The sequence below is a fragment of the Paroedura picta genome, chromosome 13, assembly GCF_049243985.1.
Source record: "Paroedura picta isolate Pp20150507F chromosome 13, Ppicta_v3.0, whole genome shotgun sequence".
Lineage (NCBI taxonomy): Eukaryota > Metazoa > Chordata > Lepidosauria > Squamata > Gekkonidae > Paroedura > Paroedura picta.
Window position 1 is genome coordinate 16645812 of NC_135381.1, and position 26451 is coordinate 16672262.

General features: G+C 43.4%; 2 protein-coding genes across 8 annotated transcripts in view; one reads left to right on the top strand and one right to left on the bottom strand.

Annotated features, from left to right (window-relative positions):
- Nucleotides 1-136: 136 nt before the first annotated feature.
- On the bottom strand, nt 137-8217 carry C13H12orf43 (chromosome 13 C12orf43 homolog). Its single transcript, XM_077309428.1, has 6 exons — nt 8025-8217; nt 6179-6224; nt 5717-5815; nt 4968-5041; nt 3552-3645; nt 137-1041 (listed from the first exon to the last, which is right to left on the bottom strand). Exons 1-6 carry the CDS (start codon nt 8146-8148, stop codon nt 663-665), a joined length of 816 nt encoding a protein of 271 aa, XP_077165543.1. The 5' UTR covers nt 8149-8217; the 3' UTR covers nt 137-662.
- RNF185 (ring finger protein 185) overlaps nt 7654-26451 on the top strand; it is a 29841-nt gene continuing 11043 nt past the window's right edge. Inside the window, exons 1-3 of one of the 7 annotated variants that reach the window (XM_077309434.1) lie at nt 7654-7881; nt 21002-21204; nt 25904-25922. In XM_077309434.1, the coding sequence (XP_077165549.1) occupies nt 21032-21204; nt 25904-25922 (192 nt within the window). In that variant the 5' untranslated portion in view covers nt 7654-7881; nt 21002-21031. The other 6 variants (XM_077309429.1, XM_077309431.1, XM_077309430.1 and 3 more) reach the window with 6 other exon arrangements.

The following is a 26451-nucleotide window of genomic DNA, read 5'->3' on the forward strand; positions in this document are numbered from 1 at the left end:
ACTACCTGGGAACCTGTTCTGATTGTGTTCAAAGGAGAATTGATTACTAGAAGAATAAATGAATATTTGATTTGACTTTACATGCCTGTGGAATTCCATTTGGAATCATATTTGACATACAAGGAATTGATGGTTCTATTGGGACCTATTCTTTCCTCACAGGACCAGTTACAAATGGGTAGCCGTGTTGGTCTGAAGTAGCACAATAAAATCAGAATCCAGTAGCACCTTTAAGACCAACAAAGATTTATTCAGGGCGTGAGCTTTCGAGTGCAAGCATTCTTCAGACGTCTGCCTCTTAGGAATGCCAAAACAGGTATCCAGTAAACCCAGTACTCATGGAGAGGCTAAATTCAGCAAGGTGGGTTATAGCTTGGGCAGGCTGCACTGGGTCCTGGGGATTTCCATCCCAGGATAAAATGATGGTGCTAAGAACAATTCTTTCTGGATGTCTTGATATATTACACAAAGCTTGATTGGAATGCAGGTTCCTTCAACGTCAAAACATCTACTGAAGCTCTTATCATAATATAAATGCCCCATGCAGTTGGGGCAGACTCGTCTTTTTGAAGGTATAAAATACAATTGATGACTGCTTTTCCTATGTCCATGGAACATACCACTAAGAGTCATGTTCTGCCAGAGAACCACAGATAAGTCTCTCATTCTGTCCTTGCTTCAATCTTCTTTCTTTTCTTCTTTTTCTTGATCACTCTGACCTCTTTAGAAAATCCACTGTCCTCTGTAGTGACATGTTCTTCCCTTTTGTGTACCCCACTGTGGTACAAGGGCTTCTCAGTCCACACATTGACCTTGTTCTTACATGGCTTTTCTATAATGGCCTGCTCGCTGTCACTCTCTCCTTTCACTTTGGCCTTCTTCCTTCTCTTCTTCTTCTTCTTCTGGCACGATTCTGTGGTTCCATACCTGTGGCCATTGCTGAGCTCCAGGAGAGGTGCCTGCAGACCACTGTGTTTTAGGATGTCTGCTGCTGACACAGCAACCTCTTGGCATCTCTGCTCTTGGTCCTCATCCGTTTCACTGGAAGAATTAACAAGCAAATTGTGGAGTGAAATCTGTTCCTTTAACATTCACCAAACATGTATGAGCAGTCTAACCAGGGGAAGGAGCAATTATGGGCTGCAAAGTTTCTCGTCATATTGCATCTCCTTTCCAAGGATGTTCTTGCCATATTGCATCTCCTTTCCAAGGAAAATGCACTCTGCACTTTCAAAACATTCCCAGGTTTTGATAAGACCTCTTGGGAAGGCATAGCTGTGAAATTCAACTACAAGAATAAAATTCCTTGGGGGTTCCAGACTCCTAGACCAGGGGTAGTCAAAACTGCGGTCCTCCAGATGTCCATGGACTATAATTCCCATGAGCCCCTGCCAGCGCTGGCAGGGGCTCATGGGAATTGTAGTCCTTGGACATCTGGAGGGCCGCAGTTTGACTACCTCTGTCCTAGACTATGGGTAGAAATATTCTTATGGCTGGTAGGTAGGAAGGTAGATATATTTCTAACACACTCCTCTCCAAAATTGGTCTCGGGGTGGCGTATATCAGTATGTAACACCAGTTTGCCAAGCTTTATAAGCTAGAAAAGCTTATATTTCAAGTCAAGCCAACTGCATAAACAAGATGGGTGACTGTCACGGGCAGCTGTGTTTTACAGGTGACTAATGAAACAATGAGGCAATCAAGAGAAGACTTGAGGGAAGAGAAATTTGTGTGGGAGGGGAAACTAGAGGAACAAAATTCAAGGGACCCTAATTATGCTGGAGTCACATGATGTCATTCGTTTCCATAAGATAGCTGAGCTGAGTGCAGGTGATATGAATTGGACCAGAAAAGGATTCTGTCTGGGGTGGCTCTTGATAGCCCTGATTGGAATGCCTTGACATATCTCACACAGGAGCTTCCATCACTGTAAAAGATTCTAGGGAGCACTTTTTTACTTGTGTAGTTCCGCAGACAATCTGGCACTTTACTCACTTCTAGGAACAAACTTAAATTAAAACATCTAGCTAGCTACAAGTATGTCTTTAGATAATAAAACCCAAAAGATCAAAAACAACATCCTTAAGGTATGTCATATAAAAGTTACAAAACCCAAGCACAATTTGAAACTGATAAGCAAATGATGTAAACTCCATTGCAAGGCTATAACCAATAGAGTTCAGGGTTTTTATCTGGAGATGCTACAAGAGAGCAGTTCTCAACTTGAAGACTCTGATTTCGTTGTAATATTTTTATCAGGCTCCCAAATCCTTCCCTTCCTCACTGCTGCCAGCTCCTTTTCAAAGTCTATGGAGCAAGTCTTCATGTAGCAGGAAAGCATCTGTCCCCTTGCATCTCCAAAATAATAGTGTGACCCCTGCAATTTTAAGTAAAAAGTATTGTACAGTCTGCACATGGCCTGCAAGGTCAAGTCTAACAGGGTGGATGATTCAATATAACCCCAATTCCAAAAGTTGTGACCCAAACTATAATCAAACTCACTCCATGATTGGAAGGAACTTTGTGCTGGAGCTAGCAAAAGAAATCCTAGCTGATTAATAACTTCTAGCCAGCATTCAGCTGAAGAGAGGCAGCAAGTACCTGTAAAAATCTGCAGAGTAGCTTACAGAAATAGAAAAAGACTGACCACACAAAACATGAACTTTTGAAATTCAGCTGAAAATCAAGACTGGTTGTTATTATCTATTGACACAAATTGGCATCATTTATCTATATGCTGAAATTCTTTGCACCGGAAAACAGTTGAATTTTTTTACTTAAGTAATGGTGACTGCATTAAAACTCTACCTCCTTGGTACCACTCAACCCATTTTGAAGTTCTTTGAATTGAGGTATCAGCTCCTAGCAACCGACCATTTATTTATTTATTTGGATTGTTATACCACCCGTTATACTACATGTTTGTAGTAGTGCTCTGAAGTTATCTCGCGGCATTGTTTTTGTGGCCAGCAGCAGCTCTGTGAACATTCAACATTCAAAAAGAGAGGAAAGCCAATTTTATCTCCTCCTCTGAAGTGGGATGTTCTTTGCCCCCATTAGCAGAAAACTGACAGGCTTCGGTTTTCATGGTCATCTGACAGGTCCAAAAACGGCCTACTTGCTGTCCTTATAAATGGCTCATGGACCCTCTGGATAACTTTGCAGAGCCCAGTCTGAGAAAGGGTACTCTGAGGAAAGAGGGGGGGGGGAAAGCTATGAAGCATTTCCCCGATACCTTCATTGTCTAAACTTAGGATATGAATGGGGAGGGTATTCTTAGTTGGGCCACAACACGAGACGATCTCCTTGCAATACGGGGCCCATCCAGCGTTTTAAAGGTCAAAAATGGTATTCTGATGAGCCCAGGAAATCCTTAAAGCCAGTACAGAGACATATCTATGAAGGGCACAGAATGGTGGCCCACCCTTAGAAGGCAAGGCGCATCATCCATGGCAGCCTCCAATCTGACTTGTCTACTAGAGTTTTTACAATTATACTCACTCTCTCTACAACAGTTTCTGAAGGACAAACAAAGCACAGTGACATCTCACCTAGAGCTGGAATGCTGCAGTTGCCTCCTTTTTAAGGCTGAAGGTTCTGGCTTCTCAATAGCTCCTGGGATAGATGAGGAGAAGAAACGAAAACCTAACCCATTAAAAAGAGGGGGGAAAGGAGGAGAAATTAATGCAACCAATAAATCAGGCCCAGACCAAGAACTACTGTAGTCAAATGGGGGGTGGGTCTCCAGTGAACCTGAGGGAGGGACCATCTAACTGCTATTGCCCCATGTAGGTTACTGCATTCTGCAGCAGCAAATAGACTGGAGATACCTGGGCCATGCAAAGTCCATCTGGCTTCAGCCAGGACCTTTTCAGCCTGGCCCCAGCCTGGTGGAATGATCTCATGGAACAGCTGAGGGCCGTGCAGGAGCTGACTAAGTTGCGCAGGGCCTGTAAGATGGAACTCTTCTGCCAAATTGAGATTGGGTGAGGCAGAGTGAAAGACAATCTAGCCCTCCTCTGGAATGATGCATTGCCATCTTCCCGGGTATGTATGTATGTACGTACGTACGTAATTACTTAGGTACGAACGTATGTATTTATTTATTTGGATTTTTATACCATCCATTCTTTATGGCTCTGGGCGGTTTACATGGAACGTTACATAAATTTACATGGAACATTATAACAATCTATAACATTATACAAATTCCAATAGAACATCACAACAATCTATCAAGTAACAATTCACAACACAACATTAATAACATATTCATATATGGTGCAAGGGTGGGGGGTAAGCTGAAGGCTGGTGTAGGGAGGGGTTTAAGGGGGGGAGGATTTTTTATTGTTAGATTGGTTTTACACATATGCTGTAATCTACCGTGAGCCAGCTGTGCTGGAAGCAGCGGAATATAAATGTAATAATAAATAAGTCACTCCAGCTGTAGAAGACACTGCCAGGGGCAGAATGCTGGTTCCTGATACTGATACCTGCTCTGGCCAGACACAGATGTTGTATGTAGAAGAGCTGGTTTTTATACCTTGCTTTTCACTTCTTGAAGGAGTCTCAAAGTGACTTACCATTGCCTTCCCTTCCTCTCCCCACAACAGATACCCTGTGAGGTAGGTAAGGCTGAGAGAGCTTGTGACAGAACTGCTCATTCAGAACAGCACTATCAGGGCTGTGACTAGCCTAAGGTTGCCCAGGTGGCTGCATGTGAGGAGTAGGGAATCTAACCCAGCTTGTCAGATTAGAAGCTGCTGCTCTTAACCATTACAGCATGCTGGATGCTGGATGTTCCTGAGGCCTCAGCATATGCAGCCCCAGATCATTCACTGATTATTCTACAGCCCCAGTGCAGATTTTCCCCAGAGTTCCTGACGTACAGATATTCAGGATGCAGGGAGAAGCAGGATAATAATGGGACTGGCATAAAGCTAAATCAAATCTAGTAGAGAACTCACCATCATCGTCGGTCTCCAAGGCTTTTGTGCAAGTCTTCACATGTCCTGACACATGCTCCAAGATGGTGATAGAGCTTAATGGAAGAGCATTATTTCAATATAATATTGTGAAGGTTTAGGTTAATACTTGTACTAAACAACACATCTATAACACACCCAATACTCTTCTTCCAGCAATCCTTCCTTGGGAGATATAATGGATAACTAATGCTCAGTTCATGCAGAGGTAGGTAGAGGGCCACTTCAAACAGCAGATTTTGAGTGTAAGAGGAACAGCTAAAAATACAGATGTGACCTACAGGGCACAATTTGCTGAGAAGTTCTGCCCTACTTCCACTGTACTACAACAAGACAAGGTAGTCTTAAAAGAGGGGTCTGGTAGGGAACAAAATGATCAAGCTTTTGAATCCTAACTTCTCATTTTTTTTTAAAAGGTCTCTTTTGGCAAGTAATTCCATGCATGATAAACCACAATGTGCACAAAACTAACACCAAGAGAAGAGCTACAAACTCAACAGCACTTCCATAACTTTGCTATAAACAAGGCGTCTTGAAGAAGGGCATGGGTATTGCACTCAAGTCCTTTCTCACTTCTCTTTATGTTCTTTCTGCACAAAGTGTATGCTGCAGCAGCCTTAACATTTCTTATGAAAAGACAATTTCTGACAAAAGTTTTGTTCTGTTGCATCTGGGGAAAGCACTCTGATCTCACAACAAAGAGCTGTAATTTTGGCAGTAGCTGCAGATACCTGTCCAAGATGGATCCCAGTTTCTTTGCAACGTGTGCTCGGAATTCTGGAGTGGTCTGCAGTTCATTCTGATCCGGCCCACAATCACTGACTTTATGTCTGTTTAACGAGAAGACACAAACATATGCTAATTTACTTGGAGCCTGGTAGAAAACAGTGGCCCTTGTTTTTAAAAGCGAGATAAACTGGAATATGTTCTGAAAATTCTGGAATGAGCCATCCAGAATTTTAAAGGGGAAAAAAAGGAACTGGCTTGGTGATAGCCTTAATATAATTTCCTTAAGGACAGACAGGAAGCATTCTTATATATATATATATTCATTTGTCACCAATTCCAGTGTATGAGATAGAGGTAGTAAACAGGCCTGTACACTGGTGTTTCTAATGAAAGTACAATTTTTAACTTCTAATAGATATGGTTAGAATCTGGATGTTTAGTCAACTGTTCAATATAAAAGGTACCTGATACTAGATACAGCTGATGGAAGCTTGCTCTTTGAGATGTTACCTGATGCAAAAAAGGTACAAAAAAGCAAAGTCAGAAACAGTCCCCTGAATAAGGAAATACTTCATTTTAAACAATGTATTCTTCATTAATGAACTGCTCTTGAACATAAACACAACTTCTGCCAAGGGAACTCCAAAGACAGGGTGATCCACAAATCTCAAACAAAATAAATAAATAAACAAAATAAAGGTAATAATTCAGCCCCAAATCCTAGAGTGGCTGTTTTCACCCAGTGGTTCACTCACTCACCCTCACCAAAAAGTATAACGAGAGATTCAATAGAGAATTGAAGCTCACGCCCAGCTCAACTGTTTAGAGTAATTTGATCTCTTACTGCTCTAGAAGGGCCCAAATAATACACAATTTGCCATTAGCACTGAGGCATTCTGCAAGCTTTTTTGTGGATAAAATATGTCACTCTGCCACAACCTTCTCCCAAACGTTAATAGAGTATGAGAAATGGAGGCCCCTTGGCCAACTTCAGAGGAAGCCTCCGAAACTTTCAGGGCGCTTACTCAAACGAGGTAGATAGGTTGTTAGCTTGGATGAGGCTGACCACTTGCCCCTTGACCCCTGTCCCTTGTGGCTACTAAAAAGAGGATCTGGAGGCCCCTTGGGGAAATAATCTGCCCCTGTCTTCAGGGATCAAGTTTAGGGGATTGGTTTTAATCTTTGAGGCCCTAAATGGTCTGGATCCTGTGAACCTGAGGGACTGCATCTCCAAGTATGTCTCCTGAAAAACACTCCACAGCTAATTCCAACTTGCTGGTGGTCCCTGGCCCCAAGGAAGTATGACTAGCCTCAATCAGACCCAGGGCCTTTTTGGTCCTGGCTCCAGACTGGTGGAATGAGTGGCCAGCAGAGATCCAGGCCCTTTCAGAGCTGCCAAAGAGCCTGTAAAATGGACATCTTCCATCAGCTGATACCAACATTAGCACTCTATGACATCACAATGGCCCCCCTTACCACTCTCCACTTGAATCTGGGGAAATAAATTAAATTCGAACTATCCTGCCCCCAGTTTCCAGGAGTTAGCCGTGGAGCATTCAACTAGGAATTTTTATATGAATTGTAAATGTTTCTAACACATTTATGCACTTTGTATATGGGTTTTAAATGATGTTACCTGCCCCAAGACTATTGTCAAAGTGGGAGGGGGGGTTAAAAATCTAATCAATAAATACATTTGCAATCCTTTTGTAATACCATGCAGTTCTAGGTTTCCTAACAATAAACTAAAACGCCATAGTCTTTAAGATTTCCAAGAGATTTTGCATAGTCTTGAAGATATCCTAGAGAGATTTTGCTTTGGGTACATTCTTTCAACAGGCAGTGACCACCTCATTGCTTAGTTCTATGTTGGCCCCTGGAAATTGTATACATCCCCATGCATTTTAAGGCTGCAATCCCATGACTCGGGAGGCGTCCCACTGAATTTAGTCCTCCCTACTAGAGACGGATAGGAATACAATTGTCATCCCTCCCTACCCCAACCTGTGCTCTTGTTTTCCCGTCTCGCCTGTCTGCTGTTGAATCTTATTTTTGTTTTCCTTTCGGGGTTTGTCTCTCAAAGCAGTAATGTATTTGGGCAAAAAGGCGGTGGATAAATTCGGCGTGTCCAGCCAGCCCATTTTGAAAAGGCTACAAACCTTGAAAAGTGAGTTATTTCATGCATTTATTCACGGGCGCCAAATGCTTTAGTTACGGAGGGACATGAATGGGCCGCAACAAGGAGCACGCGGCTATTTCCGCCGCCGCACCGAGGACCGGCCTGCTTGCTTGCCTGCCTGCCTTCCCTACCGTCTGAAGGCTCCCGAGAAGCCGCCGCTCGCTGGGGCCCTGAGTGCCAGACTGCTTCTCGAAGCCGCTCCCGCGCTTCGTCGTCGGTGCTTTCAGAGTCGGAAGAGCCGACGGCCGCCGCCATGCTGAAAATATCCTGGCCGGAGTATGCTGGGGGCTGTCGTTCAGGCCGAGCTTGCTGCGCTCCCTCCTGGCCTTTGAAGGTATGGTCGGTGCCCCGGAGCTAAATGTAGCAGGACGTGCCCTACACCAGGGGTAGTCAACCTGTGGTCCTCCAGATGTCCATGGACTACAATTCCCATGAGCCCCTGCCAGCATTTGCTGGCAGGGGCTCATGGGAATTGTAGTCCATGGACATCTGGAGGACCACAGGTTGACTACCCCTGCCCTACTCCGTTTTATTCCCGAGTACATCAATGTCTTTGTTGTTGTTGTTATGTGCGAAGTCGTGTCCGACCCATCGCGACCCCATGGACAATGATCCTCCAGGCCTTCCTGTCCTCTACCATTCCCCGGAGTCCATTTAAGTTTGCATCTACTGCTTCAGTGACTCCATCCAGCCACCTCATTCTCTGTCGTCCCCTTCTTCTTTTGCCCTCGATCGCTCCCAGCATTAGGCTCTTCTCCAGGGTGTCCTTCCTTCTCATAAGGTGGCCAAAGTATCTGAGTTTCATCTTCAGGATCTGGCCTTCTAAAGAGCAGTCAGGGTTGATCTCCTCTAGGACTGACCGGTTTGTTCGCCTTGCAGTCCAAGGGACTCGCAAGAGTCTTCTCCAGCACCAGAGTTCAAAAGCCTCAATTCTTTGACGCTCGGCCTTCCTTATGGTCCAACTTTCACAGCCATACATTGTAACTGGAAATACCATAGCCTTGACTAAACGCACTTTTGTTGGCAGGGTGATGTCTCTGCTTTTTAGGATGCTGTCTAGATTTGCCATAGCTTTCCTCCCCAGGAGCAAGCGTCTTTTAATTTCTTTGCTGCAGTCCCCATCTGCAGTGATCTTGGATCCCAGGAAAATAAAATCTGTCACTATCTCCATTTCTTCCCCATCTATTTGCCAGGAATTGAGAGGGCCGGATGCCATGATCTTTGTTTTCTTGATGTTGAGTTTCAAGCCAACTTTTGCACTCTCCTCCTTCACCCGCATCAACAGGCTCTTTAGTTCCTCTTCACTTTCTGCCATTAGAGTGGTATCATCTGCATATCTGAGGTTGTTGATATTTCTCCCTGCAATCTTGATCCCAATTTGTGACTCCTCTAATCCCGCATTTCTCATGATGTGCTCTGCATACAAGTTAAATAGGCAAGGCGACAGTATACAGCCTTGCCGAACTCCTTTCTCAATTTTGAACCAGTCAGTGATTCCATGTTCAATTCTCACTGTTGCTTCTTGACCTGCATATAAATTTCTCAAGAGACAAATAAGATGCTCTGGTATTCCCATCTCTTTAAGAACTTGCCACAATTTGTTGTGCTCCACACAATCAAAGGCTTTAGCATAGTCAATGAAGCAGAAGTAGACGTTCTTCTGGTACTCCCTAGCTTTCTCCATGATCCAGCGTATGTTGGCAATTTGATCTCTAGTTCCTCTGCCTCTTCGAAATCCTGCCTGTACTTCTGGAAGTTCTCGGTCCACATATTGCTGGAGCCTAGCTTGTAGGATTTTGAGCATAACTTTGCTAGCATGAGAAATTAGTGCAATGGTGCGGTAGTTTGAACATTCTTTGGCATTGCCCTTCTTTGGTATTGGAATGTAAACTGACCTTTTCCAATCCTGTGGCCATTGTTGAGTTTTCCAAATTTGCTGGCATATTGAGTGTAGTACTTTTACTGCATCGTCCTTTAAGATTTTGAATAGTTCAACTGGAATGCTGTCACCACCACTAGCTTTATTGTTGCTCAGACTTCCTAAGGCCCATTTGACTTCACATTCCAGGATGTCTGGCTCCAGGTCAGTAACTACCCCACTGTGGTCATCAGGGATGTTAAGCTCGCTCTTGTATAGTTGTTCTGTATAATTTTGCCACCTTTGTTTAATCTCTTCTGCTTCTGTGAGGTCTCTACCATTTTGGTCCCTTATCATACCCAACTTTGCATGAAACGTTCTCTTCATATCTCCAATTTTCTTGAAAAGATCTCTGGTCCTCCCCATTCTATTGTTTTCTTCTATTTGTTTGCACTGTTCATTTAAGAAGGCATTCTTATCTCTTCTAGCTTTTCTCTGGAATTCTGCATTCAATTGGGTGTATCTTTCTCTTTCTCCCTTGCCTTTCACTTCCCTTCTCTCCTTAGCTATTTGTAAAGCTTCCTCAGACAGCCATTTTGATTTCTTGCATTTCTTTTTCTTTGGGATGGTTTTAGTTGCTACCTCTTGTACAATGTTGCGAACCTCCGTCCATAGTTCTTCAGGCACTCTGTCTATCAGATCTAATTCCTTAAATCTATTTGTCACCTCTACTGTGTATTCGTCGGGGATATGATTTAGTTCATACCTGAGTGGCCTAGTGCTTTTCCCTACTTTCTTCAATTTAAGCCTAAATTTTGCAACAAGAAGCTCATGATCTGAACCACAATCAGCTCCTGGTCTTGTTTTTATTGACTGGATAGAACTTTTCCATCTTTGGCTACAGAGGACATAGTCAATCTGATTTCTGTGTTGACCGTCTGGTGATGTCCATGTGTAGAGTCGTCTCTTGGGTTGTTGGAAAAGAGTGTTTGCTATGACCATTGTATTCTCTTGACAAAATTCTACCAGCCTGTGCCCTGCTTCATTTTGTACTCCAAGGCCAAACTTGCCTGTTATCCCGGTTATCTTTTGGCTTCCTACTTTAGCATTCCAATCCCCCATGATGATAAGCACATCATTTTTTGGCGTTGCTTCTAGAAGGTGTTGTAGGGCTTCATAGAACTGATCAACTTCATCCTCTTCAGCAGCAGTGGTTGGGGCATAGACCTGGATCACTGTGATGTTGAATGGTTTGCCTTGGATTCGAACTGAGATCATTCTGTCATTTTGGGGATTGTATCCCAAGACTGCTTTTCCTACTCTCTTATTGATTATGAAGGCTACTCCATTTCTTCTGCGAGATTCTTGTCCACAGTAGTATACCTGATGGTCATCTGAATTAAATTCACCCATTCCTGTCCATTTTAGTTCACTGATTCCTAAAATGTCGATGTTCAGTCTTGTCATTTCTTGTTTGACCACATCCAGCTTACCTTGATTCATGGATCTGACGTTCCAGGTTCCTATGGAATAAAAATCTTTACAGCATCGGACTGTCTTTTCGCCACCAGTTATTTCCACAACTGAGCGTCCTTTCGGCTTTGGCCCAGCCGCTTCATTCATTCTGGCGCTACTCGTACTAGCCATCTGCTCATCCCCAGTAGCATATTGGACACCTTCCGACCTGAGGGGCTCATCTTCCGGCGTCATATCGTTATGCCTATTGGAACTGTCCATAGAGTTTTCATGGCAAAAATACTGGAGTGGTTTGCCATTTCCTTCTCCAGTGGATCACCTTTTGTCAGAGCTCTCAGCTATGACCTGTCCGTCTTGGGTGGCCCTGCACGGTATAGCTCATAGCTTCACTGAACTACGCAAGCCCCCTTGCCACAACAAGGCAGCGATCCTTGAAGGGGGACATCAATGTCTAGCAACAAATTTGGAGTCCAGTGGCACCTTTAAGACCAACAAGGTTTTATTCAAGGGATGAGCTTTTCAACAAGATGCACATGAAGTTAAGGCTCAAAGACACATTTTGGAATAACTAAATTGCAAATTCACAAGGGGGATGGGGAGAGGAAATAATGAGTTTTATTTCCCTGATAAGGCTGGCTCATAGGTGGCTTTAACGCCTGCACAACCAGAAGGCAAAGGGTTTTCCAGGCATGTGTAATGGGGAAACCTTCCCCTTCTGGATTTCTACCATAGAAATGGAAGAGGAATCAGATCTAAGAAGCAAGCAAGCAAACTCTGGCAACTTGCTAAGGGTGTATACATACACACGCTTAGAAATTTCCTTTTGAGCCACAGGGAAAGCTATGGGATAATATTTGTATTTTACAGGTTTAAATAATTTATTACTCTTAATTTTAATTAAAAAAATTTTCTCAGAGTAAAGTACAAAAACATAATAAAACAAACAATTACATGATGCAATGTTAGTTATTCAGTCGAGTCCAACTCTTGGCAATCCCATAAACTGTCTCCACGATCTCTGATCTTGCACCACTTCTTTTTGTTGTGTAATATTCTAGCCAGTGTCCATTTTGATTGTGCCTATTCACTGCGCTCCTTGTCGGCCTGGTTTATTTTTTCCACTGACCAATCCTAGCATAATTACTTTCTCCATTGTACCTCATGAAAAGTCTGAAGTAAGTGAGCCAGAGCTTCGTGATTTGGCCTACCAGTCTTAGATCAGGCTTTATGTGCTGCAGTACTTCCTTGTTTGTGACTTTTGCAGTTCATGGAACCCTCAGAAACCTTCTCCAAGACCACAGGTCAAACAATTCTCCTCTTGTACATTTTTTTCATTGTCCAACTGGCTACTGGAAATATGACAGCTCAAACTAATCTACATCTGGTAGGTTGTTGTCCTTGCTTTTCTATGTTCAGTTCAAGCTTATAGCTGAAGGACTGAAGGCAATTTGATATTTTATTTCCATACTGCAATCACCACTCTCATCAGTTTGTGCTCCAAGAAAAGTTAATTTTTGAACGCATTCAGTCTTTTCACCATCAATTACATATACAGTAGTAAATAGAAGATGAGCCTCTTGTGGCGCAGAGTGGTAAGGCAGCAGACATGCAGTCTGAAAGCTCTGCCCATGAGGCTGGGAGTTCAATCCCAGCAGCCGGCTGAAGGCTGACTCAGCCTTCCATCCTTCCGAGGTCGGTAAAATGAGTACCCAGCTTGCTGCTGGGGGGTAAACAGTAATGACTGGGGAAGGCACTGGCAAACCACCCCGTATTGAGTCTGCCATGAAAACACTAGAGGGCGTCACCCCAAGGGTCAGACATGACCCAGTGCTTGCACAGGGGATACCTTTACCTTTAGTAAATAGAAGATACAACCAAAGCCCTAGCCAGCAAATTATTATTAGCAATCAACATATATCTAGCTATATCTGACCCCAGCAATAAATCCTGTACACTCAGAAAAACAGTGAAATACTTCAAAATCCCTTTGAGCTCTGTAACCTTAAGACCAGTTTGAAGTCGCCAGCCACTTGATGTGAGATGTAATCACACCAGCAAATAAATGAACATTGCTGTTGCAAAAACATGTGAGACAAAGCACACTTTTCAAATATCTTGGACAAAGCCCCCAAATGGCTTTTAAAATGAGCGCTAGTACTTTGAACATTGGGAAGAAAACTAGAGATCAACAACTGACTGAGAACTGATGCCAGTGATTTATCTATTAAGTATTTGAAATTAATGTGATTTTGAGGACTCACACACAAGTATTTAGGGAATCCAGAGTTCTTTCTGGAGAGCATTGTAGTCTCACGATACAGTAAATTACAGTAGCCGAAACATAGTTGAGGCAAACAGTTTCACAGCAAGGAGATAGCCCTCGGCCAAGAAACTATAACTCAAATACTGCTGACTAGCCAATAGTAAAGAGAATTATTTAAAAAAAAAATCAGAAGGCGATAAATAGATAAGCTCTGCCCATTTGCACGAGCATTCGAATATATGAAGTTAATTCAGAACAAAAAGTCCACCTGCAAAACCCGACCTTTCTAAACGAACGAACCGCTCCGCAATGTTGCTCTCACCCCTCGCAGGCGGTCCCTTTAGCAGGCGGAACTTTAGTTGCTGCCGCCACCGGGCGTACCATTCCTTGCGGAGGACACCTTGTCCGAATCTGAAAGCGGTCCCTTCCGACTCCCCGCCCGACTTCCGGTTGAGGGCTAAAAAAAAAAAAAAAAAAAAGGTGACAATTGTAAGCTCGGGAGGCGGAGTAAAACAGCGGAGCTGGGCCCGAGATCTCTTCCGTGAGAGGGGCGCTGAGTCGCGGCGGTGGCCCCTTTCCTGGTGAGAGACCCCTGCCTAGGCCAGTCATGGCTGCCAAGAGGTGGGGGAGGCGCCTCGGTCGGGATGGGTCAGACAGTTGGAAGGAAGGAAGGAAGGAAGGAATGGGGCCCGTCTGTTGAGAGGTGCTGGAGGAGCTCAACGCCTTCCGTAGTGGAGGACCGGACCAGGAAGATTAGCTACTGGCTACAAGCAGCCGGGGAAAGTTTCTGGGTTGTTTGTGGGCTCCGAAGGACAACTGTCTGACCACGGCTTCGAAGCAGGATGATGGACTCGGTGGGCCTTGGCCGTCATACAGCAGCGCTTATTTTCTCTTTAAGCGTATGCGGAGGAGTTTTATCTTAAAAGAGGGGTCCAGTGGCGCCTTATTGCCTGCCGAACTGTAAGGGGACACAGGGTCCCTATTTCATGTGGCGGCTTCAGACTAACGAGGCTGCGTGTCTGGAATGGTCTACCTTTAGAGGCCAAACATGGATTTTTAAAGTGGCTTAGAAACAGGTGAAGCTGGGGAGGGCCTGTTGGGGGGGGGTGAAGAGAGGGAAGGAGGTGATGGAGGATAGAACCAACAATACAATCCAGGCAGCTGTGTATTCCCCCCCCCCAGCCCTGTGTTGGAATAAAACAGCAAGAAACAGCAAGAGGTAACAAAAAGAGCGGCAGTGTTACTTGGCCTGAGTTACAGTATGTAGATACAGCAGGGATTTTTGTTTCTATAGAAACAGCTCAGGAAACAGCTGTAATATGAAAAAGGAAACAAATTACCAGTGATACATTTGGATATGTAGCAAATAATACTACCAGGCTCTTTAATAGCATAGCATCACCATACACAGGTAAGTGTTAGAGCTTTTGTTTCTCAGTTTTTCCCAGAGTTTCTATATCTGGTGTTTGGAGGAAGGGGGCCTCCGCCTTCACCCCATGTCTGTCTTTTTATTATTATTAATAATAAAATAATCGGCCTTCATATATCTGTATGCTTGCAGATACTTGAAGATGGCTCAGGTTTATTCACAGGTAAACTAGGAAAAAAATATTGGTATTTTTTAAAAATCCATTTTTTTAAAGTTATTAACTTTCTGTTTATAATCCTGGAATGCTTCTGCATTACACCCACCCCAAAATGCAACATTTTGCATTGACTGTCAGTAGAAGCTGCTGTTGATATCTGGTATCTTAAGACATTGTGGTGTTGCTTTGTAATCTTCTAAAATAGTCTCTGCATGTCCATATTAAATGGTGCAAAAATAAAAATAGATTTATTATGTTTTTGTGTCTTGAAATACCATAGAGATCCACCTCCAGTTCTTCCATTTCAAACTCAGCTTACTATAAATGCATTATTGCATAATAGTTCTAGATCAGGAAAACCAACCCAGAAGCTTTATATAACTTATTATAGTAGCCTTTTTTTCTTTTTAGTAAAGCAAGAATGTTAAATGTTTTGCTGGTGTCAAAAATTGGCTTTCTAGAGGAGAGTAGTAGTAATATGTATCTTTTGATAGATGATCATATTCCTGTTAAGGCAGTGGTCCCCAACCTTTTTATCACCGGGGACCAGTCAACGCTTGACAATTTTACTGAGGCCCGGGAGGGGGGGGTAGTCCTTTGCCAAGGGACGTTGCTACCGCTGCCTAATCCTCTGACTTTCCGCTGCCCACTGGAGGGCACTGCCAGCAGCAGCTGCGCAGTGCCACGCCAAGGGGGAGCCCCAGCTATGGCAGCCGCTGGAGAGCACCAAAAGTGAGCTGGCGGCAGAGTGGCAGGGCAGCCCCCAAGGCAGCAACCGGGGAGGAGGACGAGCTGCGGCCCGGTACCCTGATCTACGGACCGATACCGGTCCACAGACCGGGGGTTGGCGACCACTGTGTTAAGGTTTGTAGAATTCCATTACCTCCCCTTCCTCAATGCTAGATGCTTCCTCAGGGCTCTTGGTGAGCATGGCTGGGGAAATATGCCAGACTCCTAAGAGTTGGTCCTGCAAACAGATATCTGAAAGTCATGAATAACAAGAGCAGCTGTATGAGCCCTGATCAGGAGGAATTTGAAAATGTTGCCTGGGTCTCCCACTGAGCAATAAAGAGTACACTCCAAGCAGTTTTCTGCCCACAACAGTTGCAGTGTGGAATTCCAGGGGTGGAACCAGTATAGCACACTCTGGTGTTTTCTTCTGAGAGTTTGCTTAAAATGATAAATCTAGTCATCTTGAGGGAATTCCTCCTTACCACAGGCAGTCTGAGCTAAATATTTAATTAAGGAAAAATACATTTAATTTTTCTATCCTGCTTTCAAAAATAAACAAAGTGGCTTCAGCTATTAAGAAAGCTGAAAGTGGCAGAACTGGAGGAGAAGAAAAAAACCACTGGCAGAAATATATCCAGAAAGCAGGGCGCAGAGAGTTGATGAAGATAGAGCAAGGGGTATTACTGGATCGGAAATGGTGTAAATAATTGCTGTTAGATTCAAACTAGTCTTTTTTTTTTGTCTTAATGTGGTAGCTTCACTAGGAATGGATGAACTACTGAAAATGTGCAAGGCTTCAGACTTCGTCCATTAAGGCCGGTTAGCTGATTGCACAGCTGCCCTTTGGGGACACCCTGCAAAATGATGTAACTGAATGAAAAAGAGCTGTTGAAACAGAGTTCTCTCCTTTTCCCACTTGCTGTGTTATGGTGATTTGGTACTTAAACTCGGTGTGGGTATGACTCTTCTCTAGATCCACAGTGGGATGGTGTTGCTGCCTGCGGGAAGTGCCATTTCCAAGAGTTGCGCAGAGACCCTGAAGTTTTTGTGTGCTGCTAGTGCTGCTTCTTGTAAAAGAAGTGAGGGGTCGTGCTCAGTCCTCTTGAGGTGAGTTAGATGATGAGGCAGTCTTGCAAGGCTAGGATCTGCTGTTTACTGTTGTGGAAGCATAGCTGTATCAGGTGTTCTTTCTTATGCATCATGTTGTGTCTTGGCATTGTATAGGGGGAAAGCTTTAATTGCTATGGGCAGTTTCATGAGCTTTGATGGGACAGAATTTAATTTGTGATCTTGAATGTTCAGAACACTTTTTAAAAAAGATTTTCAATTCCCTTGAGCTACTATTGTTAAATATTACTGTAAACTTAGTCCAGTTACATTGCTTATTAGATGTCTCACTGTACCAATTGCAGATTCAAATGAGTAGCCGTGTTGGTCTGAAGTAGCACAATAAAATTAGAGTCCAGTAGCACCTGGAGCTGTTGAGTGCAAGCGTGAGCTTTCGAGTGCAAGCCTTGTCTGTGTTTGCACTCGAAAGCTCATGCCTTGAATAAATCTTTGTTGGTCATAAAGGTGCCACTGGACTCTAATTTTATTGTACCAATTGCATGCATCCACTTATGACTTATGCTGCATAATCCAGGTTGAGTATCAGTGAAGAAATAGATTGTAAATGGGCTTTGGAGTTCTTAGGTCTCATTCACAGTCTAACACTTTTCTGCATTATATTTGTGGTTGTTTTTTATTAATGTTTTTGTGATGGGTTGATTTATTTATATTTGGCTAGTTGATTAAAAGGTAGAGTACTTCTTGTATCTTTACTCAAGTTGGTAGCCTTGTGTTTTACTCCTGAAAACTGATATAGGCCAAGAGAGAAACTGCCAATCATTGCTCTTGACTTTAAAATTAAAACATAAGGTGACTGTTGTTACAATTAGTGTATGAATACACTGTATTGATAATTGAGTTAAAGTCTTTTGTTTGGCTCTAATATTGTCAGATGTGCATTTCAGGACCTGGTTAAATGAAAAAAGAGATGGAAGCCAGTGGAACAGGTGTATAAAATAGGCCTGCAAGTATCCTGTTAGATCTGCTTTGGTTGGCAAAAGAGGATGGATACTAATTAAAACAAAAGTTGTTCAACTCCCGTTCACTTCACTGAAGTTAGAACAGAAGCTTTTGTAATATTGCACTTATAAAAATCAGAGGCAAATAGGGAGCAGTGTTGTCCAGCTGAAACTGCTGCTGCTGTACTAGGATTCTGCAGACCAACATTTCTGTCATTCTAAGAGGAAAAATAATGTGAATGTTGAATACTTAAAGGCTCTTGGTTACTTCTGGCATATGTCAATAAATAACATGTGTGTAATGCCCTGGTAGCTTTCTACCATGTCTCCTTTTCTGGCTGTTCAGTTACTGAAAATAAGGGGCTGCTTCAACGCATTTGCCTTCCTTAGGCAATGATAGCCCATTAAGTAGCGTTCATCCATTACCCATTAAACTCCTTCCAAAGTTTTAGCTTTGTTCAAGAGGTACCTTTGTTTCGTGTTCCCCTTGACGCCTGGCTGGCAGTCAGCCCTGGTGGGGTGAGAGTTGATTTTTTACCGCCAAGATTTATATATTGTTGTAAAATGGTATTTTATTGGGGTTTTTAATGTAATCAGGGATCAGTTTTGTAACCCGCCACGAGCCACATGTTGAGAGTGGTGGGAAATCAGTCAGTCAATCAATCAATCGGGATCACGTCAAAAGGCCACGCACTATCTTTAAGAAGTTTTTCTCCTTTATAAAAAAAACGCTGCTGAAAGAATGTTTGTTAACTTTCGTTATGAACCATTTAAAAGTAATTGTATCCTTTGGATCTCATATGTTTCGTTTAATTTTTTATCCAAGAGATGATATATTTCTCTCTCAATTTAATGTACAGAAGGCAGAGTAACATTACATAAACTAATGACTCTACCTCATTTTTCATAGAATCATAGAGTTGTAAGGGACTTCATGGGTCATCTAGTCCACAGGTAGTTAACCTGTGGTCCTCCAGATATCCATGGACTACAATTTCCATGAGCCCCTGCCAGCGAATGCTGGGGCTCATGGGAATTGTAGTCCATGGACATCTGGAGGACCACAGGTTGACTACCCCTGATCTAGTCCAACCCCCACTGAGAAACTGCCCGAACTGTCAGGAACCTCTTCTGGATGTCTAGAGGGAATTTCTGTTGAATTAATTTCATCCCATTGGTTCTGGTCTGTCCCTCCAGGGCAAGAGAGAACAATTTTGCTCCATCCTCCATATGGCACCCTTTTAAATACTTGAAGATGGTTATCAGATCCCCTCTCAGTCATCTCCTCTCTAGGCTAAACAGACGAAGCTCCCCCAACTTTTTCTTCATATGTCTTGGTCTCCAACCCCCCCCCCCCACCACCATCTTTGTTGCCCTCCTCTGGACATGTTCCAGTTTGTCAACATCCCTCTTCAACTGGGGTGCCCAAAACTGAACACAGTACTCCAAGTGAGGCCGAACCAGAGCAGAGTAAAATTTTATCACATTTACATAAGTGATTTATAACTGGTATTTTAAGTCCTTTCCTCACATTTCTGCCATCAGTGTGCTAATGTAAAGATGGATTAGGAAATAAAAATGTTTAGAAATACTAAATAGTAAAAGAGCATGGAAAAAACAAGCTTCATGTTTTCTAGCCTAATAAACTTATCCTTATCTATCCTGTAGTGTAGAACTGACCTAGAGCACTTCAGATTAGTCAGGTTAATACCAGCTCTTCCCACACTGTTCTTTGGCTGCTATTTTTGTAAGGGAAGTTCCAGCTCGCGATCTAGAAGAGAAACTTGGCTCACTCAGTTTTGTAGCTCATTGCCTGAGCGGAGTCATCTGTCATTGTGTTAGGGTTGCTTTCATTTTGAACCCTAAAATTCTGTCATGCAACTATCCCCGCAGGGAAAGAGGGCTCTAAGGGGTTGCCTTGACAGCTTGCCTCCCTCTCCTGCTGGCCCAAGAAGGGGAGAGAGCTCCAGAGAGTTAGAGGTTTACCTGTTTGTTTTAAGGGAAGAAGTTGAGGCTTCCACTCACTGCAGGCAGAATTTATTACAGTTTTTTGGACAATTAACTTTCAAATAGGAAATTATCTCTACTCTCCTACCCCCAATAACCTTCTGCCAGAGCTTATATTCCTGGGATGGCAGGGGAAGGTGAGGTGGGCTTCAATCTACTTGCCAGTTAGGAAGGGGGTGACCTGTGAGATTCTGAACAGAATTTCTTCCCATAAGGGTAGCTTTAACTCATAGCCAGACTCTGATGCCCAGCACTATCATCTGAGATGCCCATCCATAGAATCATAGAGTTGGAAGGGACCTCCTGGGTCATCTAGTCCAACTCCCTGCACTATGCAGGAGACTCACATCCCAATCGCTCATCCATTGTAACCTGCCACCCCTTTAAGCCCTCACAGAATCAGCCTCTCCATCAGATTGCTATTCAGCCTCTGTTTAAAAATTTCCAAAGATGGAGAACCCACCACCTCCCGAGGAAGCCTGTTCCATAAGTCTTCTATTGCCAGGACTCTATGAAACTTTGCTTGCAGCTTGCTGGACAGAGCACTGAACCCACAATCTTGGAATGTTCAGTCTGACAAGCAAAGAACCTCTTTTTAATTTTTTTTTTTGGGGGGGTTGCAGAGACATTCTGTGCTAAAAGGCATAGCTGACTGGCCTATCTACCCTGATTCTTTATTGAATCTTCATTGGGCTTGTATCTGGTAGAAGCAAACTATCCTGATCTCACTGGGTAAGGTGAAGTATAATAATGTTCCACTGTGAATTTTAGAGCGCACTCGCAATCTGCAATGATTAATATTTGTGACAGAGCAAGCAAGGCTTGGTTAAAAGGCATGCTCAGGAACGCCACAAGAAAGACAGATATTTATGTGATCCCACTGTTGTTGATTGTATGGCTAGGTGTTAAGATCAGGGTGTGCAATATTTATTTATTTATTATTTGAACTTTTATTCCACCCTTTTTCAGCAGACAATTTCTCCTGTTGGTTGCAAGGAAAGTGAAACAGATGCAAGACTCAAATGCTTTAGTTGTATGAAAACAGCCTTCGTTATTGTCTCATTCTAAGCATAATAATATGATTGCCTATTTTGAATGAATTGTTCTTCTTTATCCTTAGGTCTTGGCTGGGCTTGATCAGGATCCAAGAATGGCCAGCAAAGGAGCAGCCGCTTCAGCCTCCATGGAGAACTCTAGTACTGGTGGGACCAGTGGAAACAGCAGTAATGGGGACAGTGCCAGTCAGGATAGCACATTTGAATGCAACATCTGTCTGGACACTGCTAAGGATGCTGTGATCAGTCTGTGTGGACACCTCTTCTGGTTAGTGTCCATTCATCCATTCAGTTAATGTCCTATACTCTCTGGAAGGTTTAGAGTGGGGTACATAATTATTAAAACTGTCCTTTATTATTAATTTAATTTATATGTTGCCATTCCCTATGGCTTACGGCAGCGTGCAGGTTTAAAATACGCATATCTATTCCGCATCATATATTTCTGGTAAAGCCTTGGAGGAGAAGCGTGTCTCATGGCATGTGCCCCTCAGCACTTAACATCTACTCAGGGTGGCTCTCCCACCCCTGAGTGCCTCTTCCTCCAATTGGCTTGCCCGTCTGTCCAGCAGCCAGCCAATCACCTTCCGTCCTCCATCCTGACCACCCCCTTTTCCTTCCACTTTCCTCAGAGGTTGTAGTTCCCTGCTGTGTGAGAGCTGCCCCTGCTGCCCCTACCTTGGGGCCTCCAGCCTGCAGCTTTTCCAGGTCCTGTGGGGAGGGAGAAGCCATCTATAGAGTTCTTCTACCCCACCCCAATCTGTTGTATTCCTGAATTCAATGGGCTTGGCCCCTATACAAGTATAAAAGTTAAATTACAATAATTTAAAATAAATGGTGGGAATTAAATTAAACAGAATGGTGGGAATCACAACAAAACTGAGTTTTTCCTAAACCTTTCCTTATCACCTCCAAACTAGTTCTTAGTGTACAGCAATGATTCTTGGAACAGCATTTGTGTATTGCATATTTTGGCTGGGAGGTGACTATAATAGCTTAGCCTGCCACTGCCCTCTTGCCTCTGTTGCCACAGGGCAATTGACTTACTACATCATTCTTTCAGGAAGGGAGAGAACCTAATTGGAGCACTGATTCTCAGTGTGTGATGAGCTGAACATTTGAATTGGAGAAAGTGGTAGGCAAAGAATTTGCCATTGGAGTTGAATTGGATGCTTAAGATAGAAATGTGCTTTAATTCTGAACAACTGAATTCTGTGGATTACTAGGTTTCAAATGAGGAATTACAGCACTGGCTAAATTCCCAATGGGATAAAATTGTGTTCTGAAGATGCTGTTGACTGTCATGAGCTTAGCTCATGATTTTGCATTATCAGTCTTGAAAAAAATGATTTTGGAGGCTGCTATTCATACTAAGTTGGCGAGCCTATTCTGAAAGCTGAGGGTTAAGTCCTGGCGTGTCCAACTAAAAGTTAATGATGGCAGCTCTCCAGGTTCTCAGGTGTAGAAAATGCTGACTCTGATAGATCAATGGTCTGAATCAGTAGAAGGCAGACTCATTTGCGTGACTGGAGTTATGACATGGTAGGCATAGTTCGGTATATGACAGGGAAAACTGGGGGGACCCATGTATCTCTCCACTTTGTGCTCAAGTTTATGGTCAGTGTCAGCCAGCTGTTAATGGCAGATACAGCAACACTCTTTGGAAATGCAGTTGTAGTGGGAGCTAGGCTCACCCCTTGCCTCACCTGAGCTCAGTATCTGAGTTGGAGCAGGACAGGCTTTGTTATTCCCAAGAGATTGTGACTTTGTCCATAAGACTTGGTGAGAATTGATTGAGAACTAAGCCAGTCATGTCAGCATCTAGATAACCATACTGTGTGTTCTGGGTTTTTTTTGGTCACAGTAAAATGTGATAGAATCCAGGAATTAGTTTTTTATATACTAGCTGAATGGCAGAAAGATGCTCTTCAAGTGTATCTTTGCCACTGTGAGGAAATTACGACTGAACCTGGGAGTGACCTTAAAGCAAAGCAACAGGATGGGTGTGTTAATTGCCTTTGAAGCAATCTGGTCTCATTGCACAGCTTACAAACTTATTGGCCATTGATCCACCTAGCCCAGGCTTTCTCAACCAGGGTTTCCCTCCTCCTACTTCCTCCACTGGTGTTATGGGCCAGGATGGGTAGTTGTTATGAGTGATTTATACCACCATGTTTTCTTGGGTTTTTTTTGTAATTTTATGTCCTAGTTTTGATATTTTAATGGGGTTTTATTGGGGTTTTGAAATTATGGACCATTGTAATCTACCACAAGCCGGTTGTGGGAATAAAAATAAATAAAATAAACAGTGGGGGTTTCTTGACAGCCCTGGAAGGATTTCCTGAATGGATGGGAGTTAATTATTTATAGATATATTTCTTAAAATGTATTGGGTGATATGACCATATGAGGTCATGTTGACTTATTCCACCCCTCAATGACCAATGATGGGTCTGGAGGGGGTGGGAAGGGGAGAGGCCTTGCATGGGCGTGTACATAGCTATGCTTCCCAACCATATTCTGCATGGTGGTTGCCCCACTTCTTGGGTTTCTTGAAGTTTGAAAAATCTTTCAGGTTTCTGACTGGTAAAAAAAGTTGAGGAAGGCTGACCTAGCCAATAATTTCTGCTCCATCAATGTCTCAGGCCAAGAGATCTTTCTCAGCTGTACTGCTTGTGATTTTGTAGATGTGGAGGACAGAACCTCGGGGTGGTTTGGATCCAAACTTAATTGGCAATTTCTTCTGATGTCTCTTTCCTGCTCCAGGACCCCTCATTTTCCTCAGGGTACCTTATCCCACCAAGAACAGCATTTCATGGAGATAAGTAGGTTGCACTGTGTGTGTATGTGGGAGGGTGCAGACAGTAATGGAAAAATAAGTTTGAATCCACCCCTGGGACTTCTGCAGGCAGAGCACGTGACCTACACCTGAGTGTGGGCTCTCTTTAAATGAGTCTTAATTTGATTAATAATTGACCTATTTCTCCATGTACATTTTCATGGAGATCACGGAAGTTTCATTCTCTAAGAACACTCGGGTGAAAAACTACTTCTAAGTGTTGCTGCAGCTATTCAGAGCCCCAGCTGTGAACAAGTGGGTCTTGAGGGCAGTTGTGTTCCTGTAGCTGTGTTTGATCTTTTACTTTAGCTTACTTGTGCACGATTTATTTAATTGGTGATTTTTATATCGCCCTCCCAGCAAGCTGGCTCAGGGCAGTGTGCATCAAGCCACAGAGGCATCAGATAATATAATTAAAAAAAATAAATTTAGATTTAAAATTAAATGAATCAGCCATTTAAAATAATATCCACATCTCCAGCTTTTTGAGTGTTTGCAGTTCATCCAGTACAAACTTAAATGGACTCCGGGGAATGGTAGAGGACATGAAGGCCTGGAGGATCATTGTCCATGGGGTCGCGATGGGTCAGACACGACTTCACACCTAACAACAACAACAACAAGTTCATCCAGAACCAGGCTACAGTCAAGCGAGCTTTAATGGGGTGAACCCAGTAAATATTATTTGGCTTATTGGCCCCAACCAAAAGTCTGGTGGAAGAGCTGTACCTTGCAGGCCCTGCAGAACTGTGTGAACTTCATCAGGGCCCAGATCTGCGCCAAGAGTGCATTCCAGGTGGGGGCCAGGACTGAGAAAGCCCTGACCCTGGTTGAGGCCAGACATCCTTCCTTGGGGCCAGGGATCACCAATTGGTTGGTGTTTGCAGAGCACTGTTCATGGGGTATAGATTGGGAGGCGGTCTCTCACATATAAAGAGCTTGGACTGCAAATGACCCTATGGGTTCTACCAATACCTTAAACTTGATCTGGAACTCAACTGGGAGCCAATGCAGTTGCCAGAGCACAGGTCGAATGTGAGCACTCTGAGGAATTCCTGTGAGGACTCTGGCTGTCCTCACAGCCCATGTTGAAATTCCCATGTTGAAAGGAAGAGGTTGATAATCTCCCAGATGACTGCTTGAATGTAGGGCTTTGTAGCCTAAGTCAAACTGGAATTAATCATTTCCTGATTTGTGGCCATTTCAGAGTGTAGAGCCTGGTTGTATACATTAGCGTTTCTCCTTTTCCCTCCCTATATATAATTGCCATAAGTGTCAGCTACTCCCACTGTTTGGGAGGTATGAGCTTGTCAGCTAAAAGTGAAGAAGGTAGGTCAAGTGCCTAATTGGCAGAACTTCAATGTAATGAGTTGTGTAGGCAGAAGTAATTGAAGTGTGGCTGTCAATAGTATTGCTGTTTCGGTCTGTGGCCCTGTACTTGTTTTGTTTCTTACTGAGATGCTGCAACAAATGAGGGAAGTCAGTACAGGGTTTTCTTTGCAGTAGAATCCAGGGTTAGGCCAACTGCATAGCAGCCCATGTGGTCATTTGGGACAGGAGTATTTTCAGTGTCATCAAAGACAGCCATGGGATTCTGGGCAGTGTTGCAATGGTGATCCAGGAATTGCACTATCCTCTGAGGTTTTTACCTGGGGCATCTGTCTTGGATTGTGAAGTGCAGCCCTCGGGTGGGGAAACATTTTGGTTTGGCTCTGGCAGAATCGGTCAGCTGCCCTGGTTGTTGGAAACTGTCTGTTCAGCAGCCCTCACGGTGCACCTTTTGCATTCTTGCTGCAGGCTGTGAACTGGGAGGATTATAAAAGATTATCTACTATTGTGGAAGATCTTTTTTTGAAAAAGGAGAGTTAACTGTGCTGATCCCTTTGTACCTTTCAGCTGTGTCATCTCCATGTCAGATTGTGCACCCTGGTAGAGTTGAAAATATCCTGCTTCTTCTGCTGCCTCTTTGAAATGTTCAGTTTATTTTACTGTATTGGTGTAGAACCAGTGCTGCTAGAGTCCACTTTTCTGTTTGTTCTCATGCAGTTTCATGTGTGCATTGACTGATTATTTTTTTCTCCCCTTTCCCTACTGCTTTGCAATCAAATCACTCTGGAAATGCAAACAGCTGGCCGTGTTTACACCAGGTAAGGCTGGTTTTCTTTTACTTTGTCTTTCATCAGCTGTTCTTGCACAATCACTTCCTCAGCCCTCTGAGGGATTCTGTCAGAAGCTGCAATATCCCTTCCATTCCTAAATGAACTGTGTTTAAAATCCCTCAAGAGCCACTCAATTTGCTAATGGGAGTTAACATGCAATCGTTTGCAATTTGCTTTGGAGTGGGAGCTTCTTAGCTTTTCTGTGTACGTTTCTATAAGGTGGCACAATATTAATGAGCTCAGAAGACTTCATATTAGTTCAGTAATCCCTACAGCTACCTTGTAAGGTAGGTCAGTATTACTGTCCCTGTGATTCAGAAGTTGAATGCATAAGACTGCTTGGTGTAGTGGTTAGGAACACCGACTTCTAACCTGGTGAGCCAGGTTTGATTCCATGCTCTTCCGCCACATGCAGCCAGCTGGGTGACCTTGGGCTTGTCATAGCACTGATAAAGCTGTTCTGACTGAGCAGTAATATCAGGGCTCTCTCAGCCTCCCCTCCCTCACAGAGTGTCTG